This window comes from Macaca fascicularis, chromosome 13 (assembly GCF_037993035.2).
Source record: "Macaca fascicularis isolate 582-1 chromosome 13, T2T-MFA8v1.1".
NCBI lineage: Eukaryota > Metazoa > Chordata > Mammalia > Primates > Cercopithecidae > Macaca > Macaca fascicularis.
The window spans coordinates 110,902,343-110,916,800 of NC_088387.1; the positions used below are offsets into that span (position 1 = coordinate 110,902,343).

The 14,458-nt window shown below is 35.1% G+C and overlaps 1 protein-coding gene across 3 annotated transcripts in view; it reads left to right on the plus strand.

The window, feature by feature from the left end:
• Positions 1-14,458, plus strand: part of ROCK2 (Rho associated coiled-coil containing protein kinase 2) — a 159,295-nt gene that overhangs the window by 140,401 nt on the left and 4,436 nt on the right. The window contains exons 8-18 of one of the 3 annotated variants that reach the window (XM_074012350.1): positions 115-301; positions 2,507-2,600; positions 2,695-2,789; positions 3,574-3,753; positions 3,934-4,102; positions 4,419-4,595; positions 6,227-6,297; positions 7,220-7,308; positions 7,707-7,785; positions 8,852-9,113; positions 9,203-9,416. In XM_074012350.1, coding sequence (XP_073868451.1) covers positions 115-301; positions 2,507-2,600; positions 2,695-2,789; positions 3,574-3,753; positions 3,934-4,102; positions 4,419-4,595; positions 6,227-6,297; positions 7,220-7,308; positions 7,707-7,785; positions 8,852-9,113; positions 9,203-9,416 — 1,617 coding nt within the window. The remainder of the gene's footprint in view (positions 1-114; positions 302-2,506; positions 2,601-2,694; positions 2,790-3,573; positions 3,754-3,933; positions 4,103-4,418; positions 4,596-6,226; positions 6,298-7,219; positions 7,309-7,706; positions 7,786-8,851; positions 9,114-9,202; positions 9,417-14,458) is intronic. The other 2 variants (XM_074012349.1, XM_005576550.5) reach the window with 2 other exon arrangements.

Genomic DNA, 14,458 nt, shown 5'->3' on the forward strand with positions numbered 1-14,458 from the left:
AGAACAATGCCTGGTAATCACCAAATAAAAAATTATTGATGAAATGAATTAGACAAAAACTTTCACTTAATAGTGAAAACTGAACCATTAAAATGATATATTGCTAAAATGTAGGGACTCCTTGGCTGCCCAACTGGAGATCACCTTGACCAAAGCAGATTCTGAGCAACTGGCTCGTTCAATTGCTGAAGAACAATATTCTGATTTGGAAAAAGAGAAGATCATGAAAGAGCTGGAGATCAAAGAGATGATGGCTAGACACAAACAGGAACTTACCGAAAAAGATGCCACAATTGCTTCTGTAAGTCAAATTCTTGGTGCTTTTTTGGATTATAATTAAATTGCTATATCTTAAACCTTCTTTAGACATACTAAGTATCACAGATCTAAATGAAAAATCATATATGCTGACTACAAGATTTTTTATCTAGTTAACTGTCATCTTCTCAGTGTTGTCAGAGGAGCTTACTAAAAGTGACTTCACCTGTTAATGAATTCAAAGTTAAAGGTCTAAAGTGAAAGGGTCATTTTTTTTTCTTTTTAAATAGAACTTAGTTCAGAAGAATCTTGAAACTACCAGGAAAACAGTTCCATGCAGGTTGAAAAAATTGCAATAAAAATTTCAGAGAGAGGTCAAATATCAAGTAGTTAGGTTTACCCTATCAATTAACTAGACATATTGAAATGCTGCAGTAATTAAAAAGTGTGGTATTAGAACAGGGATATTCAATCCTGTTCAGTGGAAATGAAAAAGGGAGGCCATAAAGATTTCTGCACATACAGGAACTTGGTATATATGATGGGAGTGGCAGTGTACAAATCACAGGGAAAGGACACATTTCATAAATGGTTTTGGAATAACTGTATTTTTATGTGGAAAGGAATAAAATTAAATCCCCACTACACCACACAGAAAAGTAAATTCTAGCTATCTTAAGGACTAACTATGAAAAATAAAAAATTTAAGCTATTAGAACAGAATCTAAAAGTTGCATATGACAGAGGACAGCATAAACAAATGACAGAAAGGAGATATTTGTAATATATTTATTAAACAGATTTGTATCTACAGTATATGTAGAATGTCTAATTCAGTAAGATAAGATTAAAGAATTTGGAAGAAAACTTAGCTAAAAGGGAAAATGTAAATATATAAGCACATACTTAACCTCACTATTGTTCAAGAAAAGCCTAGGTAAAACAACTTTGAAATACCATTTCGTACCCATCACGTTGGCAGAAATTCAGTGGCTGACAATTTCAAGTGTCTGAAGAATGTCTAGAAAATGGCAATCTTATTCACTATGGGAAGTATAAATTTGGTATGGCATAGTACAGTAAGTAATATGACAGTTTCCAGTAAATTTTAGGCATTCATATAATGCAGTCCAAAGAAAGTCTACATTAAGATAAATACACTATAGAAACTTCGGCACAATGCTTATAGCAGCATAAATATGTTAGCAAAAACTCAAATATCCATGAATGAATGAATGAATGCATGCATTAAATGTAATAGAAGATGGAACTATTATGTCAGTTAAAATGAATTAGGTCTTCATTTGTATCAGCAATTTAATACTTTAATATGCTATTGAGTGAAAACAGTTACAGAAAGATAAATTCAGTAAGATTGAAAATCACAGCCTGGCATGCTGGCTCATACCTGTAATTGCAGCACTTTGGGAGTTCAAGGTAGGAGTATTGCTTGAGCTCCAGGAGTTTGAGACCAGCCTGGGCAACACAGTGAGACCCTGTTTCTACCAAGAAAAAAAAAAAAAAATGTAGCCAGGTGTGGTGATTCATGCCTATAGTCCCAGCTAGCTACTCATGGGGGCTGAGGTGGGAGGACCCTTAGAGCCCTGGAGGCTGGGGCTACAGTGAGTGGTGATTGAGTGCCATTGCACTCCAGCCTGGGCAACAGAGCTTGAGACCTTGTCTCCAAAAAGAGAAAAAAAAAAAAAAGAAGAAGAAAATCACATAAAGCCACGCTATGTATTGTTTCATGTGTTTGTAATGAAATACAATCATGGGTGGAAAGGGGAAACACATAATTTACAATAAAACTTCCTTCACACCAGGTGCGTTGGCCCATGCCTATAAGTAATCCCAGCACTTTGAGAGGCCTAGGCAGGTGATCACTTGAGGCCAGGAGTTTGAGACCAACCTGACCAACATAGTGAAACCCCTTCTCTACTAAAAATACAAAAATCAGCCAGGTGTGGTGGCACATGCCTGTAATCCCAGCTACTCAGGAGGCTGGGGCAGGAGAATCACTTGAAACCAGGAGGCGGAGGTTGCAGTGAGCTGAGATCACGCCACTGCACTCCTAGGTGACAAAGCAAGACTCAGCCTGGGTGACAGAGCAAGACTCACAAAAAAATAAAAGGAAAAATAAAATAAGAGGTTTAACAATATTCTAGAATGTTTCTTATTTGAATCATTGTTTTATAACATAAACTATGTAAATTGGGATGTGATTATTTTTTCCTCTTTCATTTCTTAGCTTGAAGAAACTAATAGGACCCTAACTAGTGATGTTGCCAATCTTGCAAATGAGAAAGAAGAATTAAATAACAAGCTGAAAGATGTTCAAGAGCGTATGTATTAACAAAAATGTTTATTTTTCATATACCTAATGTTTATCAGCTACTGTAATTACCAATGTAATTTTAACTTTTTTCCATGTTTCAGAACTGTCAAGATTGAAAGATGAAGAAATAAGCGCAGCAGCTATTAAAGCACAGTTTGAGAAACAGCTGTTAACAGAAAGAACACTCAAAACTCAAGTATGTATAATAGAATCTAAATATGATTTTGAATTTTGTCTCAGTTTATCTGTTTTACATTTTACTTTGAACATTACAAGTTGGTAGCGTAGTCATCGAATGTACCAATATTTGTGAAGTCACAATTATCTGATTTTTGCCAGGTTGGGAGAAGTTAGATTTAATTAATATTGTTCAATTCTATAGCTACCAAAATTTTTCTTAATTTTTCCTTTTGGAATCACATTCTCTTTCAATTTATTGTTGTAATTTAATGTTTTTCTACTTTTAAGAACTGTTGGGATTCACCATTTACTGACAACCTGAAAAGGGTCAGTTAGTTCACTCTCTGCCAACTCCTACAGTTGCATATGTATTGCATGAACAGGTGGGGTACTAGGTACTCTTCACCGTTGTTGGACATAGAATATTTTATTAATATGATGCCACTGCAAAATGTTCTTCCTCCAGAATAAAAGCAGAAAGGTCTGCCTATTAAAGTCTCTCTTAGAACTAAAAAGTCATAATGGTAGAAAGCAACATCAGATCAATTCTATAAATATTTAAATTATAATTCTCAGAAAACACGAATAAAAATCTAATGGCGCATTGGATGGAGAAGGATGATGAGTAGTAAAGGAGGTGTATTATTTAAATATTATAAAAAGTGTTTCTTTGTAGCCCTGTGTGTAGGGAAGGAGAGTATTTGTGATTGCATAACTTGTTGCTATTGATGAGATACTGAGAAACCATACACGTAATTTATTTTATTTATGTATTATACTTATTTTTACATTTTTTTAAGGCTGTGAATAAGTTGGCTGAGATCATGAATCGCAAAGAACCTGTCAAGCGTGGTAATGACACAGATGTGCGGAGAAAAGAGAAGGAGAATAGAAAGCTACATATGGAGCTTAAATCTGAACGTGAGAAATTGACCCAGCAGATGATCAAGTATCAGAAAGAACTGAATGAAATGCAGGCAGTAAGAATACTTTTTGGACTCTACTGAAGACTTCTTTTTAAGAAGTAGAATTATTTTCATATCTGTTTGTTTTACTGGTTATAGACCATTTCTATTATTTAATAATTATTATTGAACCCAGAAGCAAAATGTTGAGTTGTGTTGCATCCAATTAACTTACTGTAATTAAATTTCTTATAGCAAATAGCTGAAGAGAGCCAGATTCGAATTGAACTGCAGATGACATTGGACAGTAAAGACAGTGACATTGAGCAGCTGCGGTCACAACTCCAAGCCTTGCATATTGGTCTGGATAGTTCCAGTATAGGCAGTGGACCAGGGGATGCTGAGGCAGATGATGGGTTTCCAGGTATGGATTTGCTTTCAGCACTACTATTTGTCTTAAACATAAATCAGTTGATTGTTTTAAGTCTTGCGACTGACTGCTCTGAAGGAAAAATGTTTGTATTTTCTTTAAGGGAAAACCTACTCCTTGGAGTAAGGATTCAAGTAACATTTCAAGCTTATTTTATTTGTTGATTTTTTTTACAAAGTTTTTCATAAACATACAAAAGAAAAACTCCACATGTCTAGTTTTTAAATTATTATATTAGCTCTATTTTTAAGCTTTCATTTCATTTTCTCTTCTTTCTGCATTCTTACTTCCTTTTATGTTGGGTGTTTAGTTCATATCACTCAGTCACACACTATGGAATCCATGTCATTCACCTACCAACGTTCCTCTACTTCTCTCAATATTGCCACTAAGCCTTCCAGTTCTCACATGCTCCTTGACTCTGATTCTGACTCAGAAGAAGAATCTTTGCCTTACTTACCCATTTCATCGGAACCTAATGGTACAGGTGATAACCTGAAAATCTTTTCATCTTTGGAGTTTTCCTCACTACCCTTAATTTTAGTCCTTTTGAAGTTTTTTTTATATAACATTAACTAATAACCACTAACTCTACTATGTTGTTGTAGACTCAGTTAAAAATAAACTGCTGCATGAATAAAGAATTTGTTTTTAAGGTATTTTCTCATGACATTGCTGTTGTAATTGATAGATGCCAACTTGCGAGAAATGGAGTAATACATTATATTGCTTAAGAGCGCATGGTTTCATTGCTTGTTTTAGCCATTTTCAACCAAGAAGAAATTCTTCCTGAAGTTTTGTAGCAAGAGTGATGGTACAGAAAAAGTATTTCGACTGATTCAGAGGATAAACTTAAGGTTTTTACTGAGTACTTACTGACATTATCCTAGGCATATGTCCTTCATAAGAAACATGAAAGAATTTCGCCTGGTCATTACCCTGAAAGAGATTACAGTTTAAATGAAAAAACCAGAGAGTTCCTTCATTCAGAGTCAAAGAGGCAGCCCTGTGTGATCTTTCAAGACTGCAGTTTCCTCATCTAAATTAGGGGAATTTATGTAAAGCGTCCAGCACAGTTGATACATAATAGAAGTTAAATAAGGGATAGCTACTTTTACTATTAGAATAACTTCCCCAAATGCTATTTCACGTATTTATTTCATTAAAAGGCATTGATCAAATGTAATTAAAACAAATTCCAAGGTTCATACACATTCCTTAGTTGAATTACAATGTTACTGATTTTGATATTTTGGAATTTAGAAATCTTTTGATTATTTTGCTGCTTATTAACCAAATTTTATCTAAAATGTACATAATTGGTCAGTTGTGATGGCTCACGCCTATAATCCTAGTACTTTGAGAGGCTGAAGCAGACAGATCACCTGAGGTCAGGAGTTCAAGACTAACCTGGCCAACATGGTGAAACCCCATCTCTACTAAAAATACAAGAAGTAGCTGGGCGTGCTGGCGCGTGCCTGTAATCCCAGCTACCTGGGAAGCTGAGGCAGGAGAATCACTGGAACCCAGGATGCGGAGGCTGCAGTGAGCCGAGATTATGCCACTACATTCCAGCCTCGGCGACAGAGCAAGACTTCATCTCAAAAAAAATAAATAAAATAAAATTTACATTATTTTATTTTATAGTAGTTATTCTAAAAGTTCATTTTCTCTGAACACGTAATTATAAAAACTATATTTACTCCTTGAAAGTGTGCACGATGTGGCCCTCTTCCAAAGGAAAAATAAAGGAGTCTGAGACAGGTGTACCAATGAGAATAGAGAGTTGCTGCTGCTGCTTTTTTTATTATTACTATTATTATTTTTTTTTGGCAGCTTTTCTGATTATAAATGCATGAATTTAATCAGTGGAACATTTGACTTTATAAAACTATAGACTATCTGTTTCCAATATGATATAACCTGGATTTTGTTTTGCATTGCATAACTTTTTACTGCTGATCCTGTACTATTGCTGTATCCTAGATGATGTATAGTGATAAATTCTAAAGGATATATTTTATTTGTTTTATAAATTTCGTATTAAAATTTTATTAAGTTCTTTGTTACCTAAGGAGAATTGTTATCTTTATCCTCATATGTTGTGCTTATTTGTAGAATCAAGATTAGAAGGATGGCTTTCATTGCCTGCACGAAACAACACTAAGAAATTTGGATGGGTTAAAAAGGTAATTGATACTTTGGAATATGAGCCTTTTGTTTTTGTTTTAACTCCAGTCATTTGGCTTTTGTAGTTGCAGGATATACGTGACTGGTACTTTTAGACACATAGAACTTGTTTATACTTTAGGATTTGAAATTGTATGATTTTAATTATCTTTGTAAAAAATTTTTTGTCCTCATATCTTGTTAATAGTAAGACAGATTTTATTGTTAGGAAATTGTTGATTTTGATACTTTTGCTGTTTTGGTGGGAAAAGAACTGTGAATCTAGTAAAAAAGACCCATTTATTTATTTTCCTCTCTTACTATGATTATTGATGTTATTGTGTTTATTTTTGAGAAGGTTATTAATGATGTTGGATCCCAAAGCTAGCTAAGTCCAAAAAATACTTCTCCCCACAATTTGCTTATTTAAAATATCTATTAATATAAACAAAATGTATTTTTTTGTTTGTTTGTTTGTTTTGTTTTTTTGAAACGGAGTCTCGCTCTGTCACCCAGGCTGGAGTGCAGTGGCCGGATCTCAGCTCACTGCAAGCTCCGCCTCCCGGGTTCACGCCATTCTCCTGCCTCAGCCTCCCGAGTAGCTGGGACTATAGGCGCCTGCCACCTCGCCCGGCTAGTTTTTTGTATTTTTTAGTAGAGACGGGGTTTCACCGTGTTAGCCAGGATGGTCTCGATCTCCTGACCTCGTGATCCGCCCGTCTCGGCCTCCCAAAGTGCTGGGATTACAGGCGTGAGCCACCGCGCCCGGCCGAACAAAATGTATTGTTATTTTAAGGAAGACTTTCCTAAAGATATATTAAGTACTTTTTAGTTACTTAGTATGATTTTTATTGCTAATACAGAATTTATTTTTTTAAAAAATCAATAAATAAGGTATATAAACACTTGAATTACTGATTTCTTTTCTCCCTGTTTTCACAGTATGTGATTGTAAGCAGTAAGAAGATTCTTTTCTATGACAGTGAACAAGATAAAGAACAATCTAATCCTTACATGGTTTTAGATATAGAGTAAGTATTTTTATTAGAATATTTAGAAATTCTATCTTTTCTTATCTTTTAAAGTATAAGAGTAACAATGCAATTTATTAGTCATAGTATAGCTCCTGCTGTACTATTGTTACATTTTCCTGTGATTTGCTTCATACAGATGAAAGTCTGGGATACAGGGTTAGCTAAAACATCTTTATTTCATGGGCCTTTGATATATTATTTTTTGAAACTAATTAGAAAATTTCTGACAGAGGTTTGTAAAAATCTTAGTTAATTATATAATTAATAGAACAAAATATTCTGAGTTCCTAACATGGGTCAAAGTAGTGTTTAACTTCTGACATAAGTATAGAATAATTAATATATAATTTGATCCTTGGGTGATATTTTATTCCTTTATTCAAAATTTTTTATAGCAAGTTATTTCATGTCCGACCAGTTACACAGACAGATGTATATAGAGCAGATGCTAAAGAAATTCCAAGGATATTCCAGGTAAACATAGTTTTGTTTATATTTGGTTGGTTGGCTTTGTTTTGTTTTTTTCACATTTAGAAGTTGTCAAATGACGTGGCATATTAAATCTCTTCATTCTTTGGCCCTCTTCAGGTTACCTTTCTGTTTCAGTCCTATTTAAAGATGGTTTGTTGCTTTGTGACTTTTGTGCTTAATTCTGTTTGGGAACGTCTTCATTCCTGTCTCCATTTTATTTGTTAAAGCTTGTAGTGTGTTTGTATCATGTTTCTGGTCTTTGCTATATTTTTGTTTAAGGTTGGTTATGACTTTTTTTAAGCATGAATTTTTTTCCCTTCTGTTGTTGTGTAATCTCAGCTCTCTAGAAAGTTAGAAAAGTCAGTTATGGAGGTAAATTTTGTACCTTGTAACCCTTTTACCTCCAATTTAAAGTGAAGCCACATTCTTCCCTTTACTACTTCCATTTTAAAATTAGTCAAACCAACAATGACTTACTGATTTCCTTCTATGTAAGAGTCATTTTGCTTGGTGTACTGTGTGGAAGTTGGCTCCTTGTTTTCTGGAGGCTTATCATGTTTATTTGGAGTATAATACACATCCTTTCCTCTTTTCCCCCTCAACTCTCAAAATACAGGACTTTTAAAATGAAGCTGTGCTTATAGCTGTTACCCAGTTTTCTGTTAAGTATTACAAAACACCAATTAGTATAATCACCACATTTCTTCAAGTGATTGTTTTGAACAGTCCCTCCCAGAAAAACTTTCTAACACCTATGAAGTGCACATTTGCCTTTTGCTGACCTATTTTGATAGTACTGCTAAAGCATGGGTGTTACAAAGAAAATAAGGAGGCAGCATTTGAAGAGGATCAGTTCTTTTGAAATGCAAACCAAAGTGACTGTCTTATGACTTTTCTTACATAAGCTTTTGATTGTTTGCATAATCAAGAGCTTAAGTTTGTACTTCAGATACATTTTCTTCTCTTTGAATAATTTAGGCTAATGTTATTTTACTTACACTATCAGAATTGTCACTACATAAGAAATAGCATGTTTGGAAATCATTTATCATTCTTTTGACATTCATAGATTCTGTATGCCAATGAAGGAGAAAGTAAGAAGGAACAAGAATTTCCAGTGGAGCCAGTTGGAGAAAAATCTAATTATATTTGCCACAAGGGACATGAGTTTATTCCTACTCTTTATCATTTCCCAACCAACTGTGAGGCTTGTATGAAGCCCCTGTGGCACATGTTTAAGCCTCCTCCTGCTTTAGAGTGCCGCCGTTGCCATATTAAGTGTCACAAAGATCACATGGACAAAAAGGAGGAGATTATAGCACCTTGCAAAGGTAAATGGTAAATTACTTGCTCCATCGATATTGGTTATGTTCAGATCATTTTAAGCACATTAATTTTTTTTGCAAATTTTTCTTTATAGTGTATTATGATATTTCAACGGCAAAGAATCTATTATTACTAGCAAATTCTACAGAAGAGCAGCAGAAGTGGGTTAGTCGATTGGTGAAAAAGATACCAAAAAAGCCCCCAGCTCCAGACCCTTTTGCACGATCATCTCCTAGAACTTCAATGAAGATACAGCAAAACCAGTCTATTAGACGGCCAAGTCGACAGCTTGCCCCAAACAAACCTAGGTAATAAATTAAAATGTGGTAAGAAAAAAAAAATCTATTAAAATATTTTGTATTTATAGTCAAACTACAAATTTTCCTAGTTAGTTTTCCTTTGCTTGGTATTTTAGTGAACTGTGGAATACCAAGTGTTTGGAACTGTTTTAATGTGCATGTCATATTCATCGATTCAGATGAAAGTAATATAAATTTATTTACTAAATCACACACATACAGTAAATTCAACCAAAAATCTTTAAAGATTTTTGTTGTGTTTATTTGTACAGTAAATCCTCACTTAACATTGTCCGTAGGTTCTTTGAACCTGCGACTTTAAGCAAAACAATGGCAGGTCGTAGAATTAGGTTGTTTCCTTCAAAATTGTTTTGTTATAACCTTGATGAGAAGAAAATGGTTTTGTTATACTTCATTTAGCTTAAAGTCATACTTTCCAAGAACCTATCGATGATGTCAAGTGAGGACTTACTGTATAATGATATAATTTTCAGCTTTTATGAGCACTTAAGTAATTTAATAACTTAAAAGATAGAATTAACATTGTACACAGACCTCACATTGTTAAGTGCACACACTGTGTTTCATATTATAAGCTTTTATTATGTTACATGATTTGGGAGGCAGGTTTAAAATCAGCTTAAGTTTTAAATCTATAAAACAGTATATTGAGTGTGATTTTAACAGCAACATAGGCCAGCTTTAAAAATGCAAGTATGAGCTAATGGGTAAAAGTGGCCATTCCTTGGAATTGAGGTAGAGTTAGGAAAATGGAGTAAGGTCAGGGTTGATCATTATGCACCAAAACATTTTGATGGAGCCATTTTCGGATAGCTACGTGAAAGTCCTTTAGTTAAATATCTTGATTCGCAATAGCCATTTCTTGACTTACTAACTACTTCAGCATTTATAAACATTGCTATCCATTGAACATGAAATGAACACAATAATTTGGTTAGCTAAAGGAAAAAGCATATACTTTGATCAGGTATCTAATTTCAGGTATCCTTTTGGTTCCCTGATACAGGACCTTCAGTATATGAATATTGATGTGCATTGGCTATATTGTTGGAAATCTGATTCTGACCACAAACATCTTAGATGAAACTTTCTTGAAACTAATCTCTCAAGGAAATAATTAGAATGACAAAGGCAGAATTGGTGTTTCAGCAGTGAAAATGTTTAATATTTTGTGTGAGGTATGATAAAACTAAACAAAATTAGTGATTATTGACTAAAGCTAAAGAAACTCAGAATTCAGAGATACTGAAGGCCATTTCATGTGCCTTCTGTAAAACATCTGAAAATTAAATTTATATTATTAATATTGTAGAGCTATTAATGCTTAAATGGTATTTTAATACCTTATAGTGTATAGTGATTTCAGTTTCCAGAGTACTTCTCTACATATTCTTTCCTCTCATTTAACTTCTTATGTATTATCTCCTATGCTCTTTAAAATAGTCCTGTGGAATAGAACAGGTATTGTTATACTTAGTTTTGATTAAGACTCCGGAAGGGGTTTGTCTAGATCTAGAATTATAACAACTCCAGATATCCTTTTGATATATTTTTTCCTTTTGTGCTATTTGACACATTAATGATTTCACTACATATGATAACATATATCGAATTAGTTTATGAGGCATGCTCCCAATTATGTAACAGGCTGTTTTTATGTACACTGACTTACAAATACCTTCCTTTCCCAATCCAAATCAGTGTTATGGTCTGTTTGAAAGTACATTTACTTCTGATTTTTGTTACTTTTTTTTTTTTTTAACTTCTGGCCTTGCCCTGTGGATCATTCTTCATTGATTTTTTTTTAATACATTTTGTCATAGCAACGGTAAGTAGTAGGAATTTCTTTCTCTCACATCTGCATGTAAATAAAACTAATATGAAAACTGACTGTAAAATGTGTAGTGTACATTTTATGAAAAAATTTAATACATTCTTTGAAATTCTAAACATAAAGATGGTCACATTTATAATATAATTTGGATTTTGTTGTGCATCTGCAACATTATTTCCATTGTTTTTGGCATTTGAGTCTCCATTGTTTCATGTACTCCTAGAATTGTATCTGTATCTCTTACATGAATCAATCAACCTGCATTATTATTATTATTATTATTATTGAGACAGGGTCTCACTCTGTTGCTCAGGCTGGAGTGCAATGGCATAATCATGGCTGACTGCAGCCTTGACCTCCCAGGCCCAAGTGATTATTCTCCCACCTCAGCCTCCTAGAGTAGCTGGGACCACATGCATGCACCATGACACCTGGCTAATTTATTTTTATTTTTATTTTTATTTTTTGTAGAGATAGGGGTCTCCCTATGTTGCCCAGGCTGGTCTCAAACGCCTGGCCTTAAGCAATCCTCCCACCTCAGCCTCCCAAAGTGCTGGGATTACAGGCATGAGCCACCATGCCTGGCCAGTATTCCATTCTGAATGTCATATTTTAAGAGTCACTTATACAAATTGAAGCGTATATAGATGAGAATAACAGAGGTTGCAGTATGTCATTTGAAAGTATACAAATGTAGCAAGCAAAGGAACTCAGGATATTTTGTTTTCTAACGACATTACTTGAAAGTATGAGAGATAAATAGTACTAAACAGCTAAAGACCTTTTCCTTGGAAGATGTATTAGAAGAAGAACCAATCAGAAAGGCAAATCGTGAGTCTCATTGAGTAGCATGGTTCCAGGGAGGAATCAAGCCTCAGGCTGGATGGCTTTTAACATTCTACTGGACTAAAGCCCGTTCAATATACAAATGGGTGGAACTAGTAAAGGGTCATCCAAGAAAACGGAGGCGCAGAATTGCTGGTGTGTCTCGGCAGTGATCTGATATCTAGCTCTTTGTTTGAGTTTGTTTAATATTAGTCTTAGCAGTAGTCAATCTAGCTTTAGTTGAACTAATTTGACATGGTATCCTTCTTAAAACAAAGTTTGGCTTTGTTAGATACATCAAATATAAAGTGAACCCATAAATGTTCACTTAACCATTTTTGGTAACTTTTCCTTAGTGTCTTTGTTTGTGGTCATCTGCCATTACATCTTTTCTTCTTTTTTTTTTTTTTTTTTTTTTTTTTGTGAGATGGCGTCTCGATGTGTCACCCAGGCTGGAGTGTAGTGGCGTGATCTCGGTTCACCACAACCCTCCACCTTCCAGGTTCAAGCAATTCTCCTGCCTTAGCCTTCTGAGTAGTTGGGATTACAGGCATGCACCGTCACGCCCGGCTAATTTTTATAATTTTAGTAGAGACGGGGTTTCCCCATGTTGGCCAGGCTGGTCTTGAACTCCTGACCTCAGGTGATCTGCCCGCCTCGGCCTCCCAAAGTGCTGGGATTACAGGTATGAGCCACCGCACCTGGCCTCATTACCTCATCTGTGGCTGCTTTGACAGTCCTGGTTCTGATTCTGTGTTTTGTTTTTTTTTTTTTTTTTTTTTGAGACAAAGTCTTGCTCTGTCACCCAGGGTGGAGTGCAGTGGTGCCATCTTGGCTCACTGCAACCTCCTCCTCCTGGGTTCAAGCAATTCTCCTGTCTCAGCCTCCTGAGTAGCTGGAACTACAGGTGCGTGCCACCGCACCCAGCTAATTTTTTGTATTTTTAGTAGAGACGGGGTTTCACCCTGACCTGGTGATCTGCCTGCCTCGGCCTCCAAAAGTGCTGGGATTACAGGTGTGAGCCATCACGCTCAGCCTCTCCTCTTAACTCTGTTTTCAGCACTTCTTTTTTTTCTATAGTGGTGAAGTAATAGATAAGTGTTAGCTATTATTATACTAGTTTATCCGCAGAACCACCCTGTGAGGTAGCTATTAATATATCTCCATTTAACAGATGAAGAAACTAAGGCACAGAAAGCTTGTGTACCCAAGGTCACCCAGCTAATAAGTGGCAGAGCCATGACTTTAGATCCAGATAATCTTGTTCTGGAACCTTGACTTGGAACTGAAGTAGTCACTGCCTCATTGTGATAAGAGTAGAACTTAATTAATTGACAGTTCATAAAAATAATGTGTACAAATGCTATTCTACAGGAGTGGTTTTTTTTTTTTTTTTTTTTTTTTTTTTTGGTACTTTTGAGTTAAAATTAAAATGCCATACTGGAAAAGTAGGAAATTTGTGAATAAAATGCTAATTTTTAATGAAGACAATTTGGGGAATCCTAATTTGTTTCAATGCAAGATAAAAATATACCAGTCTGGGCCGGGTGTGGTGGCTTATGCGTGTAATCCCAGCACTTTGGGAGGCCAAGGCGGGTGGATCACCTGAGGTCAGGAGTTCCAGACAAGCCTGGCCAAGATGGTGAAATCCCGTCTCTACTAAAAATACAAAAATTAGCTGGGCGTGGTGGCAGACACCTGTAATCCCAGCTACTCCGGAGGCTGAGGCAGAGAATTGCTTGAACCCAAGAGGTGGAGGTTGCAGTAAGCCGAGATTGCGCCACTGCACTCCAGCCTGGGCAACAGAGTGAGACTCCATCTCAAAAAAAAAAAAAAAAAAAATTAGATACCAGTCTGGCTAGAGGGCATTGCTCTTTAATTATTTTTCTTTTAAAGATTTTTTTTTAAACGCAGTATTTAATGCATGCAGAAAAGTATAAAGCAAAAATGCAGCAAATGCTCATTTATTGAGTTTTAAGAAGTAAAACGTGGCAACACAGTTACAACTTAAGGGAGGAAGTAGCTATTGTGTCATTATTATCTTTGTTCTTCTCCATTTCTAAATGTTAGAAAGTTAACAGTCTACTTGGGAAAATAATGAAGTTATATACAATTTGATGTGTCAAAAATAAATCCATACATGAATATATACCGGATCTTGAATTGGAGAAGAATTTTCCAATAATAAAAGCAAAGAAAACAAAGCCAAAGATCAACTACCCCAAAATTGAAGCCTTGTAAATGTAAAAAACACCATGTCTTTACAAAATATATGAGAAAGATGAGCTACTATCTTCACATATGAAAAGTTCTTATAAATCATTGAGAAAAAAGATTGCCTCATCCCCATACAGAATTAGTGAGGTGTATG